Source organism: Candida jiufengensis (genome assembly GCF_024610255.1).
Source record: "Candida jiufengensis strain CBS 10846 chromosome Unknown scaffold2, whole genome shotgun sequence".
Taxonomy (NCBI): Eukaryota; Fungi; Ascomycota; class Pichiomycetes; order Serinales; family Debaryomycetaceae; genus Lodderomyces; species Lodderomyces jiufengensis.
Window position 1 is genome coordinate 24,704 of NW_026261561.1, and position 17,014 is coordinate 41,717.

The 17,014-nt window shown below is 25.8% G+C and overlaps 6 protein-coding genes across 6 annotated transcripts; 4 read left to right on the top strand and 2 right to left on the bottom strand. All coding sequences in view use genetic code 12, as the record gives it.

The window, feature by feature from the left end:
• Positions 1–372: 372 nt before the first annotated feature.
• On the top strand, positions 373–1,551 carry GAL4 (galactose-responsive transcription factor; the record flags this gene model as incomplete). Its single annotated transcript, XM_051763648.1, has 1 exon — positions 373–1,551. The coding sequence occupies one exon, from the start codon at positions 373–375 to the stop codon at positions 1,549–1,551; it is 1,179 nt and encodes a 392-aa protein (XP_051619158.1).
• Positions 1,552–2,737: 1,186 nt separating this feature from the next.
• KGF54_003098 (uncharacterized protein) lies at positions 2,738–3,919 on the top strand (the record flags this gene model as incomplete). The annotated part of the gene is made up of 1 exon (XM_051763649.1): positions 2,738–3,919. One exon carries the CDS (start codon positions 2,738–2,740, stop codon positions 3,917–3,919), a length of 1,182 nt encoding a protein of 393 aa, XP_051619159.1.
• Positions 3,920–4,259: 340 nt separating this feature from the next.
• GYP5 (Gyp5p) lies at positions 4,260–5,987 on the top strand (the record flags this gene model as incomplete). Its single annotated transcript, XM_051763650.1, has 1 exon — positions 4,260–5,987. The coding sequence occupies one exon, from the start codon at positions 4,260–4,262 to the stop codon at positions 5,985–5,987; it is 1,728 nt and encodes a 575-aa protein (XP_051619160.1).
• Positions 5,988–6,394: 407 nt separating this feature from the next.
• RPS10 (40S ribosomal protein eS10) lies at positions 6,395–6,742 on the bottom strand (the record flags this gene model as incomplete). Its single annotated transcript, XM_051763653.1, has 1 exon — positions 6,395–6,742. The coding sequence occupies one exon, from the start codon at positions 6,740–6,742 to the stop codon at positions 6,395–6,397; it is 348 nt and encodes a 115-aa protein (XP_051619161.1).
• A 1,962-nt stretch (positions 6,743–8,704) lies between these two features.
• On the top strand, positions 8,705–9,610 carry KGF54_003101 (putative pantetheine-phosphate adenylyltransferase; the record flags this gene model as incomplete). Its single annotated transcript, XM_051763654.1, has 1 exon — positions 8,705–9,610. One exon carries the CDS (start codon positions 8,705–8,707, stop codon positions 9,608–9,610), a length of 906 nt encoding a protein of 301 aa, XP_051619162.1.
• A 76-nt stretch (positions 9,611–9,686) lies between these two features.
• Positions 9,687–13,691, bottom strand: KGF54_003102 (ubiquitin-specific protease; the record flags this gene model as incomplete). Its single annotated transcript, XM_051763655.1, has 1 exon — positions 9,687–13,691. The coding sequence occupies one exon, from the start codon at positions 13,689–13,691 to the stop codon at positions 9,687–9,689; it is 4,005 nt and encodes a 1,334-aa protein (XP_051619163.1).
• Between the last annotated feature and the right edge of the window lie 3,323 nt (positions 13,692–17,014).

Sequence of the window (17,014 nt, forward strand, 5' to 3'; positions counted from 1 at the left end):
TACCTGTCAATTTTTACAATATTTTTATTTATCTTAAAATACTACATATTTTTACATTTAAGGATTGCTATTCCCAATTAAATTTGTTAATTAAAATTTGATTCTAGGGGTTTCAAATTTCTACTATTAATATTAAAAGAATTAAAACAAATAAATAACTAAATAAATATATTAAAATTTAGGTCTACATAAATTTTTCAGACGGTTATATATATATTATCAATTGAAATTTACATATTCCATAATTTCCGTTTAATTTTTCATCAACTATAATATCAACCAAATTTCAATTTATAATCTTTTAAAAAGGAAATAAGACTTTGTGATAGCCATTGAATTAACTATAAAAGATCTTTCATAAGTTCACCAAAAATGGAGTCACAATTTGATAATCAATTGAACAAAATAACGGAACAACAATCACAACCATCGAATAATGAATCAAATACTACTACAACTTCCTCACCAAATATTGAACAAGCTTGTGATTCATGTAGAAAAAGAAAATTAAAATGTTCAAAAGAATATCCACGTTGTTCAAAATGTATTCAACATAATTGGAATTGTTCATATAGTCCAAGAACTATAAGATCACCATTAACAAGAGCTCATTTAACAGAAGTTGAAAATAAATTAACAAAATTGGAAGAAATTATGAATTATATTTTACCAAATCTGATTAATTTAGATGAAATATTAAATAATAATAAAAGATTTGAAAATTTTGAAAATGAATTAAAACCAATTAAAGAGAATCTAGAAAAATTAAATTTTAAAAACGATAATGAGGGGAGTGAATTAAATATAACGAAAAAACAAGACGACCCAAAAAAATTTCCAACACAACCACAATCATTAGTACAATCACCAATTGAAAATGAAGAAGATATATTTAGTTATCCACCATTACAACAATCAAAATCACATCCAATACAATCAACAACTTCAATAGATCAACAACAATATAATTTTTCAAATGATAAATCTAAAATCAAACAAGAAATAATAGATAGTTTTTTATTAAATAATATACCAACTACAAATCATAATAGTAAAGATTTATTTGATTCTTTAATAAGTGGTCAACAAAATAATAATAATTATAATAATTACAATAATTTAATATCAAATTCATCATCAACTTTTTTCCAAAATTCATTAAATACAACAAATGAAAATTCAATGTTAACATCACCATCTTCTATATTAAGTTTGAATTCATTACATAATGAAGTAATGGCCGATAATCATAATCACAACCACCAAAGTCATCATCACCACCATAACAATCATCCAAATTTTGAAATTGAACAAGAAATAAAAGAAGAAGTAGAGGATCAAGAAGTTCCAAAATATAAAAAGATAAAATTAGATAATAATAATAATAGTAACAATTTAAATAAAGAGTCATTAAATAATTGGAATTTTACAAGTTTACTAAGTTTACAAAATTTGAATAATAAAACTAGTTCCACAAATTTAAATGATTTAAACTCAACTAATTTTGATTTAATATTTGATGATGTATTGGATGAACAAATCAATGTTTAAAAATAAAGTGATGATTTATGAAGATGAAAAGAAAAGTTTAGTTATTTCAGGTTTCGATTTTTACATTTTATTCAGTTCCATTTAATTTAGGTTTTGATATCTTTGACTTTTTTTATTTTTTACCTTTTATATTACTTTTTAATGATAGAATGAATATTTATTTAGTGCACTTACTGGTTTCTTCTCTAAATTGTATTGTTTTGAAATTTTAAATTCCGTTAACACGATATAATTAAAACTTTTGTTGAATCTGGTGTTAATATATTTTATCTTCGAAACACAAACTCAAAATTCGAACTTTTTTGCAGCCGATATTTATTAATTTTTGATCACGTTATTATACAAGCGATTAAGTCAATATTAAAACAAGTCAGTCCAAAAGCTGAATTTAATAGCTCTCACAAACAATTACAAAATTAGAAGTATCAAGAAAAGACAGAAGACCCTTAGAATTATGAATGCCGTGGCTAGTTCTTTTAAGTAATGTGTATTGACGCAGACACCAATACTTATTATGTAGATTATAAGGATTTTCAAAATAGTCTTAAGCTTGAAGTGAACCTAAAACATCTATTATTACAATACACCTCCTGATTTGGAGCCAATCAATAAAAAGCTTCAAAATATTAAACCATTTTTATAGAGGTATAGCTACCAACTGACTTAACCGAAAAACGGATGCGTTTTGAATTTTATTTTTGAAGCATTAAATATTAAAAATTTTCGAAATTTTACTTCAGATCTTGGATTTGATCTTAACAATTTCAATTAAAAGTACCGTTTGATTACGACCCTACTCTTTTCATTGTTGTTATTAATTTTGTAAGTTTAAATATTTCTCCTATTGAGTTACTTCAAAGTGAATCATTACTTTTTAATTTTGTGTAATATCCCTCAAATATTTTTATTTTAAGATTAAAAAATTAAAAGTAAGAAAGATCAACAAAACATTTCTTGATAAGTTTTTTTTTTTCTTATCTACTTCATTACTACTTCATTTTTTTACAACCAACTATTCATCTAAATTTTGTATTTATTCATTTAATTATATAGATTATCATTATTTGATTTAATTCGCCTGATCCAGTATATATTAATTCGATTCAAATTGTTTATATTACTACATATTCAATAATTTTTTTTTACCCCACTATCTTATCTATTCATTTCCACACCTTGATTTACAATGAACATTTATAAATTTACAAATCAAATCTCAATAAGAACAAGAGAAATTTCTAAAAGAATACAAAGAGCTTTAAATGAATTATCTGAAAATTTACAACGTGAATTACAACAAAATAAGAACCACAGAGAATTTGGTCAAAATGTTCAACAACCATCACAACATCAACATCAACCAGCTTATATACCAGTGCCAGTAAATCAAGGTAGAAATTTTAAACCATTTATTCGTCAATTTTCAACAACAACAAGAAGACAAAATTTTACATATTCACCAACTTGGAATTATAAATTTCAACCACAACTTAAAAGAAAATTTCATTCAACCACAATTAAAAATTTAAAATTTTTTAAAAAATCAAAAATTTTAAGTTTATTAAATCATGGATTTATATATCATAATTTTTCACAAATTTATCAAAACAATTACCTGTTAAAAATTTATCAACAAAATGTTAAAAATACTTATAAAATATTATTTACTAAATTAAGAGAAAAATATCAGATCTATAAAACAAAAGATTCATTACAAATAAATCAAAAAATAAATTCAAAATTATTATTGAACTTATCATTAACTTCTAAAAATCATCATATCATTACAAGTTTAGCTAAAATTGAATCATCAGCACCAATTAAAGAATCTGTGGAAATTGAGAGTTGTTTTATGGATTTCCCAATAAATTTTAATTTTAATATTCCAAATGAAACAATACTTTCGGAAGAAATATTTCATGAAATGATTTTTAGTATCAAAAATTTTGAAATGAAATTAAAAAGCTTCAAATCCGATTTAATTAATTTATTTGATTTAGGTGAATTACCATTGAAATACATTCAATCCTCAAATGTTATTAGAATTCATTTTCCAAATTGTGATAGAGAAAGATTGGAGAAATTATGTAAAGAGAAAAACATTAGTGGTGGAATAATTATTGAAGAAGTAGAACCAGTTACCAAAATAGTTCAACAACCACAAAGTCCTATTAGTGATGTTGATATTTTGAGTTCTTATAATGAAGATTATAGTTGTACAAGTGATGCTGATATTCTTAGTAACTCTTCCAATGAATTAGGTGTTCATTTGAATGAAGTTGTTAGACCAATCAATGAATTTATGCCAGTACAACAAATGATTAGTATAAATGATGGTGATGGTTATCATTGGATTTCTTCTAATTAAATCTGTAAATAAATAAATAAACATTATTTCTTTTAGTATTGTACTTTTTAATTTTTTTTTCCTAAAATCAACATTTATTCTAAATGTAAAATTATACATAGAGAAATGTAGGATACCTAGCCTAATGGTATCGAAAGGTATTTTAATGGTATAAAAACTTGCTAATAATGATAATTACTTCACCAGATTAGCTAGTAAAAACCAGTGTATTGTTTTAATGTCTGAAACATTTTGCAAACTGACACGACATGTCAGAATTCGGAAATAAAATATTCTATATTTAATTTATCTTAAATCATAAGTTCTATATCAAATTAATTTTACAACCACAACCAAAAAAATGGCAGAAGAAGAAGTTGTCGTAACGACCACCGGAGAAAATGGAAATTTACAATTACCATCAAGAGAGCCAATTCAAACAATACTACACTTAGACTCACCCATAAATTACGACTCACACCAAATAAACTCAAGTAATATAAATTCAGTACAAAGTTCATATGATAAATCAACTTCAAACTATTTACTTCAATCGAAGCATAATATTCTATCAATAAAGTTTAATGATAAGACTTCAATTGCTCAAAAATCAATTGAAAATGGGTATGAAAATATAAAGACAACTTTTAATCATATAAAAAATACTGTAGGAACATATCAAACGGAATATAATATTGATTGGGAATTCTGGACTTTAGTTGTGGATAACTACGATTTTATAGTGAATAACAAATCAGAACAGCTTAATAATTTAATAAACCAGGGAATACCCAAAGAAATAAGAGGTATAATATGGCAAATAGTTACAAAATCAAAAGATTCAAATTTAGAAGATTTTTATAGATCATTGAAATTAGAAACTTCAATACATGAAAAAGCTATTAAACGAGACCTAACAAGAACAAGTTTTTTCACAAATTTAGAGAGTGCAGATAAAGCAAATGAATTATTTAATGTTATAAAAGCTTATTCTTTATATGATCCTGATGTTGGGTATACTCAAGGTATGATTTTTATTGCAGTTCCATTGATAATGAATATGGATGAAAGTGAATGTTTTTGTTTATTGGTGATGTTAATGAAAGAATATCAATTAAGAGATTTATTTTGTCCCGAAATGAAAGGATTACATTTATTACTTTATGAATTTGATTGTTTATTGGCAAAATATTCTCCAACATTATATAATCACTTAGTAAGACTGGGGATTAAATCTTCAATGTATGCAAGTCAATGGTTTTTAACTTTTTTTGCTTATAAATTTCCATTAGATATTGTTTTAAGGATTTATGATATTGTTATAACCCAAGGTATGGAATCAATTTTGAAATTTGCAGTTAATTTAATGATTCAAAATGAACAACAATTAATAAATTTAAATTTTGATAAACTACTAGAATTTTTAAAAGATAAATTATTTAATATTTACGTTGATCCAAAATATATTAAAGATACTACCCCTACAACCACCAACAATAGTAAATTTTCGTTATTAAGAAAATCATCAAGTTCCATACCAACAATAAACGATCATGACTACTATAAACTCAATGACTTAGTTTTTGATTCAATGAAAATAAACATAGACCCACTAGAACTTGTAAAATTTGAATCAAAATTTAATCAATGTTGTAAAGATGAAGAATTAAAATTAAAAGATATAGAACATTATCAACAAGAAAATGGTAAGTTACGAAAACAATTAAAACAGTTGGATTTCAAATTTGTAAATCTAAATCACAATCACATCGATATAGTTCAAAAAATGATTGACTTAAAGATTTCATTACCTGAATTAATAAATGAAAATGATGAATTGAATCAACAAATTTTACAACTACAACAAGACATTGAAGAATTAGAAACTAAAACCAGCGAAAACAACTCAAATGATTTACCAACTTCTATAGAACACCAAATTGAAGAATTATTGAAAGTAAATGCTGAAGAAGTCAATAAAACAGCTGAATTAGAAGATGAAATTGCTAAATTACAAGAGGAAGATTCTATATTGAAACAACAATTGAAAGAACATGCTAAGAATAATAATTGGTTTAAATGGAAATAGGTTAAATATTTCAAGTAATGAACGAACAAATTTAGTTGAGTAGATGGAAAATGCTCTTATCTCTTTTCCCTTAGATTGAAGGTCTTTTCAAAGTCCTTTGATGATTCCAGCATAACCTAATCACAATCAATACTCAATACGTCTACTTTTGGTCAAAACAAAAACATAAAAATTATCTGATACGGTATCTCCTTGCTTAACTCTCTATTTGTTCACAAATCTACAAAATCTGACGTTAATAACCATTTAAATTTTATATCAAATCGCTATATAAAAATTATATAAAACATATTCAATATCCCTCGTTCCAACTCATCTAATCCAATGATAAACTTTGAATATTAACAAAATTCTAAACAACAAACCACTGCTTATTATATTAAAAGTGAACAAAATGTATTAATTCCTTATTCTCTAGCTCTTCTTGGATAATTTCTTCTCATACCACCAGCTGGTCTACTACTTTTACGTTCTGCAGGAGCAGCCTTTAAACGAGTTAATGGTAAGATACCTTCTGGAATGTTTAATTCATTACGTAAATATTCTACTCCTGAATCAGTTAAGGTATAATAATAATATTGCCATGAAAATTGAGTGTGGACATATCCTTTTGAAGTTAATGATTGTAAAGCTTTAATGACATATAAATTTTTGACTGGAATATCTGGGTGATCACATTCGTAATCTTTTGCTGCTACAAGGCAACCGTCACTGAATAAAGCTTCATGAATTTGACGTCTAGTACTTTTTTCCATCAACATCTCTAAACTAAGTTAGTACCATTTTCAGAAAAATCTGGATATCTTGATCAGTAAATGAATTCCTCAAACATTTGTAAACCAATCTGACCTTAATATTCTTTACATACTGTTATAAAATTTTTAGTAAAATTCTTGTTGTGTTGATAATTCTTACTTCAAATAAACTGTTATGAATGATAGATTCAAAAGTTGTTAAAATTTTTCAATTCTTTTTTTAGAAAAAATAAAAAATATAGCAAAACAATGTGCAGGACCATGAAAATTGGTATAGGAAAAACTTTTTTAGGTCCAATTTTCTTTTTTTTCTCGCTAGCTATGGGCTTGTGCTGGTGCGACCTTCGTACGATGCTATCACAAGAAGCCAAGCAGCTTGGTTACTTTAATATATAGATAAACATCATCGTTGTACTTTAGTACAAAATATCAGTTTCTAATATAAGCTATCGAGTCTCTACCCCTTGGAACAGAACATTAGTTATTAGTGTTCTTAATAGACGATAACACGTACGAGAACTAAAACGATAGAGAATCAAATTGATATAAGAATTGTTAAGATGCCATGAAAAGAGAGTGCCACAACTCATTGCATCTATGCGAATACATTTATTTGAACTCACACTTATTCCTGTAAGCATGCTATAAGTAGTCAAATTCTCGATTAATGGACCTAAACCTTCATAAGGATTGCTAATCGAATCCTTTGTCTTTCGTCCTCTCAAACTTAGATTTTAAATTTTGTTGATCAAACTCGAACCACTTTCTAAATCAATCAAGACGTTTTAGCCTTTTGTCGTTACGATAATTAGAATACAGATCCCCAATAATTCATTATAAATTGCAATTTCAGCATAACAAGCAGAAGTTGAAATATTATGAATTTATTATTGTGGTACGGATTCTTTCCAAAGGGCTGTAGCCCTACTCACTGTCTTTAGGTTTCAGAAAGATACACAAAATACTTTTTTGAAGAACACAAAATTAATTTTTGAAACAAAGCTTTGGAGAGAGGTTACGAACTACTAAATTCAATATCGAACTGAAGCATACACTACAAGAAGTGAGTACGTAAATGGTAAACAAGTAAATAGTAAATACTATGTAAGTAACTAAGTAAATAATCAGTTTTTTAGTAAATCCAATATGTTGAATATACAAGATTGAAATTTGTTCACAAATATTTGGTTATACTGTATTGAATACTTTAACTGAATGCCAAATTTCTCAGAAGGTGTCATACCGTATTTGATTAACAAAATTAAATACGTGTTCCGGCTAAACAAATTAGACAATGTGATTATCAATTACACCATGGGATCGCCCCTTAGCCAAAGTTCATATCCAAACACTTATGTCGTCTATAGCTGCTTTTTTTAGAACATTGATGTTTTCCATTTAATAGATGGGGAATGTAATGTTGTTAATGACGATGACATTGTCACAAGGTATCACAACAAGATAAATATTTGACTAATTTAGCTATTAAAGCTAAGAGTATCATGATAATTTGAATAATGTTCTGCTCAATTCCTGACATAGGATATTCAATTCAATGCAAAAATGCCAACTAAATCATGTCAATTTGCAAATTGAAATTTATATAGTGGTGAATATGTTCAAAACGAATCCAACTAAGTGGGGAAAGTTCAAGTAATTAATCATTATGGTAATTAATCATTATGCTAATAAATTAGATGAATTTACCCCGACAGCTAGAGCGAGCAAAGTCAATTTATAGATAGATCAGCTTCAAAATAAAGAGAGATTGATATTCAATCTCTTATCTCAAATTAGAAAATTGATGAAAGTATATAGTTAAATGAAATCAAATAATAAAATATTATTATTTTGTTGGTTTACGAATTAGTTAACTTTATGACATGTTCTGCAATAATTATATATTTCTCGCGCATCAAACTATCTTATCAAAAGAACAACCAACTAACTTCATAATATCAAATGCCCAATCCAGTAATAATAATAAACAATCCACTAACAACAAACTATGACAATTTAATTAAACAAACAATCCCCAAAATTATAGGATCAAATAGGTTAGATTTATTAATTAAATGTGAAATTACAAATGTTACAAATTTAAATGATATTTTATATAATTATTACAATTTAATTAGAAATGAGATCAATAAATTAAATTTTGAAGATTATAATTTTCAAATAAATATTATTTTCAATATCAGTTTAGATAAATATCGAACACTTATTAAAAAATGGAATCATATATTTATTGCAGAAACAGAACAAAATTTAATTAATTCAAAATTACCAATTCCTATATCATCTATCAATTGTGAATTACCACCTACAGAATTAAGTTCAAGTTGTAATAAATCATTTAAACAATTCAATACAACTGCAGTTGGGGGAACTTTTGATCATTTACACGATGGACATAAGATCTTATTATCAATGGCATATTTTTTAACTTCAAAACGTATGATTATTGGTATAACTGGGAATGAATTACTTAAAAATAAAAAATTTATAGAAGTTTTAGAATCTTTTCTGGTACGAAAACAATCAGTTATTAATTTTTTGGATATTATAATAGATGATAACAATTTAAGATTTGAAATCTATGAAATTAATGATATTTGTGGTCCAACTGGATATTTACCAGATATAGATAGTTTGATAATTAGTCATGAAACTTTGAAAGGTGGTGAATTTGTTAATAATTACCGTAGAGATATTGGATTTAAAGAGTTAGATGTTACAGCTATAAATATTATAGGAGATGAAGATAGTAATGAAAAAAATTCATGGAGGGGGAAATTAAGCTCCACCGACATAAGAGAAAGAGAAATGAACAAATTAAAAAAATTTAATAGTATAGATTTCTAGAGATTCATAGATAATAAATACTAGCTACGAATAGAGAAAGAAAATTCAAAAAAATTTAGTAGTATAGAATTTTAGATTACTTAATGGATATACCTTTATCAAATTGTGATTGACGTTTTGGATTTCTATCTGGATGATCCAAAGCTAAACTTAATTCACCAGTCCCAGTCTTATCATATATCTTGAGTTGTTCATCATTTAAATCTAAGTAAACTCCTTTATCTTGAGTATTAGCTAATGCTATTTTAATCTTATCAAATGCTTGTCTCCCCAAACCTAATTTTTGTCTTAATCTTTCTTTTGTTTGTGGGAAATATTCATCAGGGTAAATAATCATTATAAATGGGGCTCCATGATGATTTGTACTATGTTTATGAAAATGGAAAGCTGGAATTAAATTGAGATTCTTTATGTTTTCAGCTGTTTTTAAGTATTCTTCTTTCATAAATGAATCTTCAATTTCTTCGGGGTTTATTTCATCAACATCAACGAATCTTCTCATTATATCATTTTGTACCAAAGCTTCAACTTCTGCTGGAAATACACCTACGAAAATTTCACATTCATTTCGAATATGTAAAACAGGTTTATCAAACCTTAAAATTTCTTCAAATTTATGATTATAACCAGTATAACATAAAATATGTTTTAGGTTTGATTCAGGTATTTGTACTTTATGTAATAACTTATTGATTATATCACGTACATTACCATTTTTCGGTACCAATAATTCAAACATTTGAAGTTGTAATAAATTATTAAACCAATAAACTTTAAAACCTTTGAGATTTTCATAATCTTTTATTTTGATGTTTAATATTTCATATTCAAAATCGTAGACATTATTGATGGAAGCTTGTTTTGGTAAAAATTGACTTAGGTAAGAAGTGGTTTTTAATGGATACCTTGTACCATTGTTACCAATAGCAAATATTTTAAGGTACTCTGGATCACATTTAATATGTTTTGACAACACTAACGCCAAATCTTGATAACTATAAGTAGAAGAAACCCATAATTCAAAACTTTTACTTAATTTTTTGGCTTCTTCAATTTCTTTAATAGTTTGTACATCATTATCTTGACCATTTTGAGGTTCTTCTTCATCAACATAATCTGAATCTTCATCTGATAAATTTGCATTAAAAGGTTTAACTCTAATTCGATGACGAGTAGCTAAAAATTTATAATACTCCTTAAGGTTTTTGAATTGTGCATCACCAGCCAAACTTTCAACATTAGAAACTTGAAAAGTTATAATGTCTCCATTACTTAATTCGTGTTTATCAAAAATCATATTTGGATCTAATCTTTCAAGTTTATAAGGTGATAATTCTTCAAATAAATCAAATTCTACTGTGTCCCCAAAATTTAATAATTTTCTTACTGGTTCAATTATACTTTTAATTTGATCTTGAGTTGAGACTGTTATATGCGACAAAGCTCTAATTTCTTGTGATATTGGATCAAAATATTTTATAAAAATTGTCATATTACCAGAATATTCATCAATTGATTTAAATTGCATATCATCAGAAAAATCAGTGCCAACTGATTTGATTTTATTGAATACTTCATCAAATGAAAAATTTGCTGGGTCAGTGGTACCCATTGAATTGGTGGTAAGTTGATTAATATTTTTAATATCTTTATTCAATTCTTCAACATAAAAAACCATTTCATCATACTTCCTATTAAATAATTTCCCATAAACGTTGAAAATTGCAACTTCATTATAATCTTCTTTAACTGGGACATCTAATCTGTTGGTATGATTATTACGATGACAAGTAACCACTAATCTAAAACCTTTTGAGTCTTCATATCCTAAAAACTCACCCACTTGCGAAACCAACTCTGAAAATTTTGAATCCTTTTTAACTTTAAAAGTCTTTGGATCACATAAAGTCCCCACAAGCTTCTCTTCAAAAGATCTATCTAAAGTTGCATCTAGTGATAAATCACAACCCAAATTATTATTTATAGTATCAACAGTTATAACTTTTGCATTACAATAATACAAAGCTTCTTGTCTTTCCTTTTCCAATCTTTGTTTTTCTTCCAATTCAAATTTAATTTGATTTGAAATATGTTTTGGAACCACCTCAGTTGCAAAATCTTCTGGTAATATACTATCCAACTCGGTTTCCCTATAATAAACCAACATATAAGCAGACGTAACTCTTCTAAGCATATGTTCTGTTTGTTCACTTCTTGACATTGTAACTTGTTTAGCTCTTGGTATTTCTGCAGCTCCAAAATTTTCATTAAATACTTCTGTGGGTGTAACTTTCCAAACTTTATCATCGTCAAACCTTAACCAACCACCATTAGAATTTGGTTTAATCATTGCATAATAATGACCATTTGAGATTGTTCCTTGATGTACCAAAACCCCATGTAATTTATATGTCCAGTTTTCATTTTTGACGGTGGTTGGTAGGTCTTCATCTAGAAATGGTGCTAAATCAATTTTGTCAGGAAATTCATAAAAATCATCAATTTTAACTAAATCATCAACCATAAAATCATACTCAAACCTTTTAAGTTGTAAATGTAATACAGGTGGAAATGATTCAAACACTACCCCCTTTTTAGCATCTTGATAACCAAATTCTTCACCAGCTTGATATTTATTTTCTCCATCCAACATTTCAATTTCTACGTAATTTTTAAAGGATTGTTCTAAATTTTTACAACCTTTAACATTTAATTGTATATCCCAAAAATCTTCAACCCTTGAAGATTCATAAGGTACATTAACACATTTTATATATGATTTCATTTTACCAACAAAAATATCGTTCAATCCCTTTTCTATTTCACTTCCTTTCATTGCAGTTTCCAATTTATCCATTAATATACGATTTAATTCTTGTACATCATGTTGTGTAAAAGCATCTGAAGAATCCCAACCAAAAGATTTTGTTAATTCCATCGTACCCACGGGATCATTTGAATTTGTAAGTAAATAAAAAATACGTTGTAAAGCTAAAGCAACTTTTGCATTTTTACTATTTTCTGTAGGTATTTGATAAACCAATTTCCTAAACAATTTTGTTGTGAAATAACTTTGTAACAATGAATTCAAATAACAAGTAGCACCTTGATTATTTAACCCAACAAACCCAGCACTTACTTTTGAATCATAATTGTTTAAGTTGTGCCATAGTACCCCAGTTGAAGAATCATCAATAACTTTTACAAACCCAGTAATATTTAATTGATTATTTTCTAATATTGGAAACAATGAAGGTTGAGTTTTTAAATTTTTTGCTGAAGTCAAAGATCTTAAATCTATTAATGCACTAAAACCCCAATCAGTTTCATCTTTACTAAATCTATGAGAACTTTGATTTGGAAAATGAGCTTCTGGATGTAATGGATTCCAAAAATCTAATCCAAATTGTGCACAAACATACCAATTTTCATCAATTGGTTTATCATCTTCATCTTTTGGTGGATGTGGTTCCATATAAACCGATAACATATTACTATGATTATTTCCTTTCGGGAATAACAATATATTCCATTCAAATCCTCCACAACTAAAAGTTGGTGATCGTACTTTTTCATTTTTAACCAACAGAGCCCAATCTTTAATTTCCCACACCATATACGTTTCATCTTTCGTTGGTAAATCTGGTATTGGTTTTAATAACTTTTTGGATAATTCATCAAATTCATTAGCTAATGGAAATCCTTTATTTGATTGTGTACCATTTGTTTTGGTATTTTGTTGATCATTTACAATTTCAATTAAATTACCATTATTATCAACAATTTGTACTTCCTCATCCATCCCTAAATTTTCTATTTCCTCGTCTTCTTCATCTTCATCATCTTCATCATCTTCCTCGTCATCATCTTCTTCTACATCATCTCCAGTAATATCTATAACTTCTGGACTTGAAGCATCTTCATAACTTGTTAAATCATTAGTTAATCTCTGGGTTTTATTATCATTAGGTATATCTTCATCAATAAATTCATCAGTTGTACTTTCTATATCTATACTTGAAGGTTCTTGTTCATTATGAAGTGATCGCTTTTTATTATTTTGTTCTTGTATCCTATCCATTTTAGGATATATATATCTTTTTAGTTATGCTAAGATTAATTGATCCCTCTAATGAATGAATTTATATTCTTAATAAGTTGTGGCAATTAAAATCAAATAAATTTCTAATAACTTTTTTATAAACCCACCCTAATAAAGTAAATGTTCAAATATGCAAATTGTGATGTAAATGTAATGAAATTGTCAATTATACTGATTGATCGATATAAAGAATTTTGATTAATTGATGATAAATCTATAATATCAATTAATTGTGTTTGTTTAATAAATTATATTAAATATTATTAAATTTAATTAAATTTCTGATCCCCTTTAAAAAAAATAAATATTTAATAGAATAATATTTTTATTTATTTATTATCTATAAAGTTATTTAATATTATAAGGAAAAACTTAATCTATAAGATAAATAATTGTATAATTGTTGAAGATATAGATACAAAATCTATCAATTGATCACTAAATGAATGATCTATAGTTTGTAGTTAATTGATTCTCAATTGATAAAATAGAAAGAGTGTGTGTTATAATAATTGTTAATATAATCTATATGAAACAATTTAATTAACAACTTAAGAAATAAAAAACTAATGATCTCTTTATTAATAATATATTTATTTATTTAATAAAAGTTTGTGTAAAACAAATTCTTTCTGTCAACAATTATAAAGTCCTATTTACTACAATATTTGATCAATGAGTTCAATCTATACAAAAAATTGGTTTTTTGTCAAATTAACATGAGGTTCTAAGTTATTAAGTATAGAACATGATCTTAAATATAATAATAGAGTTAAAAAATTGATTACGTAGTTTATCAAAATTTTGAGCTAATTTACACGACTTACTTTATCTTATCAGATTGCTATATATAAATCATGTCAAATTTTAATTATAATTAACTAGTAATTACAATTAAAAGATTTGAATTTTGATCATCTACAAGACAAGGTCTGAGTCTTCATATAGTTAAAGTTATCCACACAATATAGGGCAGTTTTATTAAGCTCAAGATTTACAGAAAACGAAGGCTCTTTCAAATGCTCGTTATTCTTTAACTTTATATAGTGACTTTGTCTCAATTAGATTTAAACTAGTGAATTTAAATTTTTGATAAGGTACATAGCTATGTATTAAAAATCACTTGAATCATTCTAAGTTAAGCTGAAAATTTTATTTGATTTAGCTTACATTCCTAACGAATCTGAAGAACCATAAATAAATGATTAAGTGGTAGCAGAATTAATGTAGTAATTTATTGTATTATTATTTTGGGAACTTTTTTTTTTTTCAATACTTTATATGTTTATTAAGTGTCCATCTAGATATCCAAAGTGATTTATGTTTCTAAATTATTGTGATGAAATTAATCAAATATGATCACAGTGTCACTATTCGGACTTTTTTGGCAATTCTGAAACATGACAAAATTAAAATAAAAAAAACAAAAAGAAATTTGCAACAATTTTGAAACAAATAATTACCCCACCATTTCTAATAATTTTGTTACAAAATTTGAAACGTAACTTTAATTTGATAGAGCAAGTGACGTATCATTAGTAATTTTGTAGGTTCAGCCACATATGTTATGATCTGTAGTCAATACGTTTCAACGGTATAGGTCTAACTCTAAAATTTTGATCGCTAAGATGTTTCAGAAAAGATCTCCATTAATTTATGTTTTTTTCTTTGTTTCTTTTGTTGAAAACCATGAATCTTCTGAATAATAAATAACTTTTTGAAAGAAAGCATTGTAAGTTCTTCGTCGTGTACTATAGTTCGTAGAAAATCATAGAGATTTATTTGGAGAAATTTTCATCATTCTAATAAACTTTTGTAATTCTCAGCAACATCAGCGAGGATAAAAGGTTAGACCCTTGAATCAACGGACTGGAAGGTGTAAACTTTAAAATTTTCAGAAAGTTTCATCCGATCAAAAAAAAAAGATGAAATTTTTCAATTAATAGAATTAGATCTGCAACATGTTACATCTTAAAACTTTAATTTTAATTAAACATTTCAATTTCTTTTTTGATTCAAAATTAGAGCCCTATGTTGCAAAGACAAGAAAATTATAAATTGGCAAAAAGTAAAGGATTTCATTTACTTGATTTTATATGCATCTGAAATACTGAGAAATTTTTCAGGCAATTTTTTTTCAAATCGCTATGAATTTGAAACTGATTGAAATAACTAAGACAATGATTCAAAGAGATGACTTTAAAATTTAGTTTTTATATGATTCAAAATTCAAAATTAGTTAGACTAAAGAAGATAAAAATTTGATAAATTAGGGGTTCAAACGATATATATTCATGCAATTAATTTAAAATTTTTTACTAAATTTAAACACTAAATCTAAGATGAACAATAAAGTCTATTAAAAATTGGAACACAAAATAATTGAGATATTATATTTAAGTTGAAACGATCAAAATATTTAGTTAATTCATTTAAATCTAGAACTGATGAAGTAGTATTCAAGAAAATTTAAATAAATTTATCCGTATAACTATATTTATAGTTTTCTTTGTTTAATTTGATTAAAGATGGTTATAATATTTCGATGAGATTTTTTGTAACAAATTTTCTTTCTTTTTTTAAAGATTCATCGTATCAACATTTGAATCCGCCTAGTTTCAGATCGACTAAACTTGACCTTAATAAAGTAAGAGTGTAAGCCAATGATAAAATTAAAAATTAATGCCGTTCGAGTTAGAGGATTCATTACTTTTATATGGAAGAAAAATGCGAAAGATTACTACAAACATAATTTATAAATTTGATTTGCCTGATATATTTAATCTTTAATTGGAACAATTAATTCTTAAGTCCTTCAATCATATGAAAAATAAAATAATTAATCAAATGTGTTTTATATAGAAAATTTAAATTGAAACGTTTTAAATTTACTTCGATAATCTCAAACGAAATAATACGAAAGGGATTAAAGTTCGTGTTAAAGGGACTGAATAGATTCATTGTCTCCTACGAAATTTAATATATATAATATTTATTGAAAAATGAGGAAATTATTACAATTATTTATATTAAATTCTTATTCGAAGTAATAATCTGTTACTTATTTACTATTTACATAAAAACATCTTTACAATTTTTTTCTTATTGATATAAATATTAAAAATCATTTTAATGTTAAGTAAATTTTTAATTCGTGTTATTGTGTAATGTTTTATTAAATATTGCAATTTACAACTAAACTACAACAAAATAAAAAATAATAAATGAAATTAACAACTCACTTTCTTTATATTTTTATTCGAATATATTTGTGTTTAATATATTGCATATTGTATGAACTT